This window comes from Temnothorax curvispinosus, unplaced genomic scaffold, assembly GCF_003070985.1.
Source record: "Temnothorax curvispinosus isolate PA1 unplaced genomic scaffold, ASM307098v1 QBEX01014846.1, whole genome shotgun sequence".
NCBI lineage: Eukaryota > Metazoa > Arthropoda > Insecta > Hymenoptera > Formicidae > Temnothorax > Temnothorax curvispinosus.
Window position 1 is genome coordinate 1 of NW_020224626.1, and position 3744 is coordinate 3744.

At 26.4% G+C, this 3744-nt stretch overlaps 1 protein-coding gene across 1 annotated transcript; it reads right to left on the reverse strand.

The window, feature by feature from the left end:
* Nucleotides 1-6: 6 nt before the first annotated feature.
* On the reverse strand, nucleotides 7-3724 carry LOC112465028 (the record flags this gene model as incomplete). Its single annotated transcript, XM_025032387.1, has 6 exons — nucleotides 3720-3724; nucleotides 3024-3143; nucleotides 781-898; nucleotides 347-611; nucleotides 141-251; nucleotides 7-74 (listed from the first exon to the last, which is right to left on the reverse strand). Coding segments are annotated over exons 2-6 (610 nt in total), but the record flags the coding sequence as incomplete, so codon positions are not given.
* Between the last annotated feature and the right edge of the window lie 20 nt (nucleotides 3725-3744).

A 3744-nucleotide genomic window follows, 5' to 3' on the forward strand; every position in this document is an offset into this window, starting at 1 on the left:
TAACACCAATTAGGCCGAACATTATCATGGAGAAGTAGGGCCCCCCAAAGTTTGATATTAAAAAGTCCGCGAACCTTCAAATACGAAAAATTCGTGTTATTATATTAGTATTAAATGCTCTATATCAAATATATACCAACTCCATAGCTTTACGATGAATGTCCACGGCATAAGCTATCTCTTTGTAAACCTTGTTTTTACTTTTTAGGATATCTTTTTGTAAAATATTCATTGCCTGTTCGATACGATAACTGTAAATAATTTTATTCCTGTAATTAATTTTATTTTGTTTTGAGATAACAAACAAATATTATTTACGATTATATTCTAGCATTCATTTGCTCACCTGGCAATACTAAACATTCCGCAGATATGTTGAATATATGCAATGAGCATCGCCCCTGTTGCTATCATTAGGGCATTCCCTACGTAAGAAGCTGCTAGTGTATGCAGCGTAGTTAAGTAGAAATATTTTTTTTGATCAGTAAAGTACTCCCTCGCAACATACACTGAAGGATTTAGTCGAGACTCGTTCTTAGGCAGAACAATGTTTTGAATGTATGGCAAAATTTGTACAACAGCTAAGTTACATTTGTTCAATATGCCAAGCACTGAGAAAAGTTTTGTAAAATTAATCACACACATATATAAATCAAACCGCCTTTTAATTTTTTTATTTTTCTCTGTTGAGGTTAGCGAAAATCTTGTTTTGTTTTGAAAAAAAATGTATTTGTGATTAATCCAATTTTGGAACAGAGAACTCGACTACCATTATCTTACGTATAAATACAGTTGTGTAACATTTTGCCTTGCTCCCGTATTTTTCTATGATAGCGATTTCCTTCTCATCTCTTAGCTCGTTATATACATCTTGAAGCTGTTCCAGCATACGCCTTATCTGCCAATAATATTATATGCCATTTTTTAAATAAAATTTTAAAACAATTGCGAACTTTTGTATTCTTGATTAAGACGGAATTATTTGTACACTGAGAAAAAAATTGGTTGTACAGACTTTTGTAGATCCAATGGTATTCAACATTTATTAAGTTGAATAAGTAACATTTACTTCGCCGGTCAATAATTAACACAATTGAGAATTTAATTGATTATACTGGCAATGATTATAATCGTGGTAACGATTATAATCGTCGTGACAAATCATCACCGAGTTTCGACCAAGGATTCTGGCCATTCTAAAGTTGAATATACACTTTTGACTGAAAATTGGTGTTTCCATCTTATTATTGTTTGTCATCTTAATACATGTTAATGCTATAAATATTACCACATGCCGCAGCGGTCGAATTGGTACGACACCCGTCACGGAATGAGGAAGGTTCCAGGTTCGAACCCTGGCTGAGGTAATATTTTTCGCAATAAATTTAATTATTTAATTAAGATACTTACATAAATATTATAAGCATCTAAAATTACATCAACTTTAGAATGATCAGAATCCTTGGTCGAAACTCGGTAACGATTTGTCACGACGATTATAATCGTGGTAACGATTGCCAGTATAGTCAATTAAATTCTCAATTGTGTTAATTATTAAGTTGCACTAAAAAATGTATAATTCATTCAACCATCAACATTTTTTAATAAAGAATTCAGCTAATATTTAATTAAACCAACTGATGTTAGTTAAACGTATTGGAAAATATTTCAGTTGCATGAAACATATTTTGCGTTTTTCAACAAATTATTTTTCTCAGTATGTTACTTTTTCTTTAAATACATCTTACATTATAACCAGTGATCGGCAAAAATTCCGTTTTTAGAAATGATATCGGCGATTATTTTTAATTAATCAAAAATAAAAAATTTGAATGTTTTTAATTTTAATTAACAAAAAATTGGTAATTACTAAAATACTAAGCTCTAAATGTAAAATAATTATCATTTGATTAGAATAATCATATTACTTTGTACGAGAAATTAATAAATAATCATAAATATATTGCTCATGATTTAAAAAATTGGCAATTATATTAAAATAGACTGTCGGTTTTTAAAAAAATTACTTGTTCAGAAAAAAATATTGCTCTTTTTTTGAAAAATTAATTGTTTTTAAAAAGTATATTATTTCTTTCTTAAACAATTAGTAATTGTTAAAAAATATATTACTAATTTTTGAGGAAATTAGCATTTATTGTTTTGAAAAGTATCCGTTTTTAGAAATATATCAGGAGAAAGGAAACGATGAAGTGTTAACTACTATACAATTTTTTCGTACTGAAAATTCACATTCAAATCTGCATTTCAATTTTTTATTTGCCGGAATTTTTCGTGCACAATTATTTTTTTAGTTGTCTAAATAATAATGGTATTTTTAGAACAATTCTCCGCTTTATTATTAACGTGTGAAATAAGTGTAATCAAAAACTCTATAATATCTCCTTCGTCAGTCATCTCATGACTGTGTTCATGCTTGTCTTTGCCAAAAGGATTTGTTTCAGAGTCAAGGATAATGAACAGAAATTATTTTTATTTAATTGTTAATTTTTTGAAAAATTAGAAAATATTTAATTACTAATTTTTTTTAAATTAAAAATTATTTTTTTTTCTATTATATTATTTTTTAGAAAATTAGAAATTAAATTATTTATTTTTTGAAAAATTGGTTATAATTCTTGATTTATTATTAAATTTTCTAAAAATTTGAAAATAATATTACATTATTAACAATTTGTGTAGAAATAACCTTTTTTGAAATTATTTACATATTGCTTGGTAAATAAAAATAAATAAAAAAAATTTTTTTTTTTAGAACTTATTATTGTATTTTTGCTTATTAATGATTGCTTTGATATTTAAGAAATAAATAATGAAATTTTTTTGCCGATCACTGATTATAACTATAATAAAAGTAGAGGATTTTAAATCATGAAGAACTAAAAGAAAATTAAGAATAGCGGGATTAATTCAGTCCTAATAGGGGAAGAATACGAAAATCCGACAGTTTTACATTCGAAGATTACATCTATCACTAATGCATATATGATTGATAACGCTCTTACGATATCGGCGTTAAACCAAAACGAACTGTATTCGATCACATTGCACATAAAGAAGCATGTAATAGAGAAAACCTTGATAATGTGTTCTGTAGTACATTTTGACGTCGAGAATGTTGTAAACTGCAAGAAATAATTTTTAATAATTGAATAACCGGATTAAAAAACCAACAGTAGTCTGTCTGATTAGCAAACTGTTATATATTTCTCTATTCTCCGTTGTTCTCCGTGTAAGGTAAAGGTACCATACCTTTATTATTTATAAGTATAACGCGAATTAAAATCAAAGATAAAAGTATTTTTTTTTGTAGTTTGAAACTTCAGTTATAATATCCAAACGTTTATTTCCATAAATTTATATTTTTTTTAAGGTATCCAGACACAGGTACGTGTCCAGGTATTGGTACATTTACCTGCTCTTAAGTGTCCGGGTATTGGTACCTTTACCCTACTATGTATAATAAATTAGTAAAAAAAGAAAATAATTAATATTTGAGTATAATTGTATCGCAATAATTTTATTTTATTATATTTAATATAATTAATATATTAATATAATTATATTAATATATTATATTTAATAAAATTAATTATATTAATATATATTTATATTTAAATTGAAATATGATAGATGTAACTCTTTGTTATATAGTATTTGACAGCTTAATTTATAATACCAAAATTAAAATCTTAGCGTACTTGGAATATAATAAAACTTATCAGA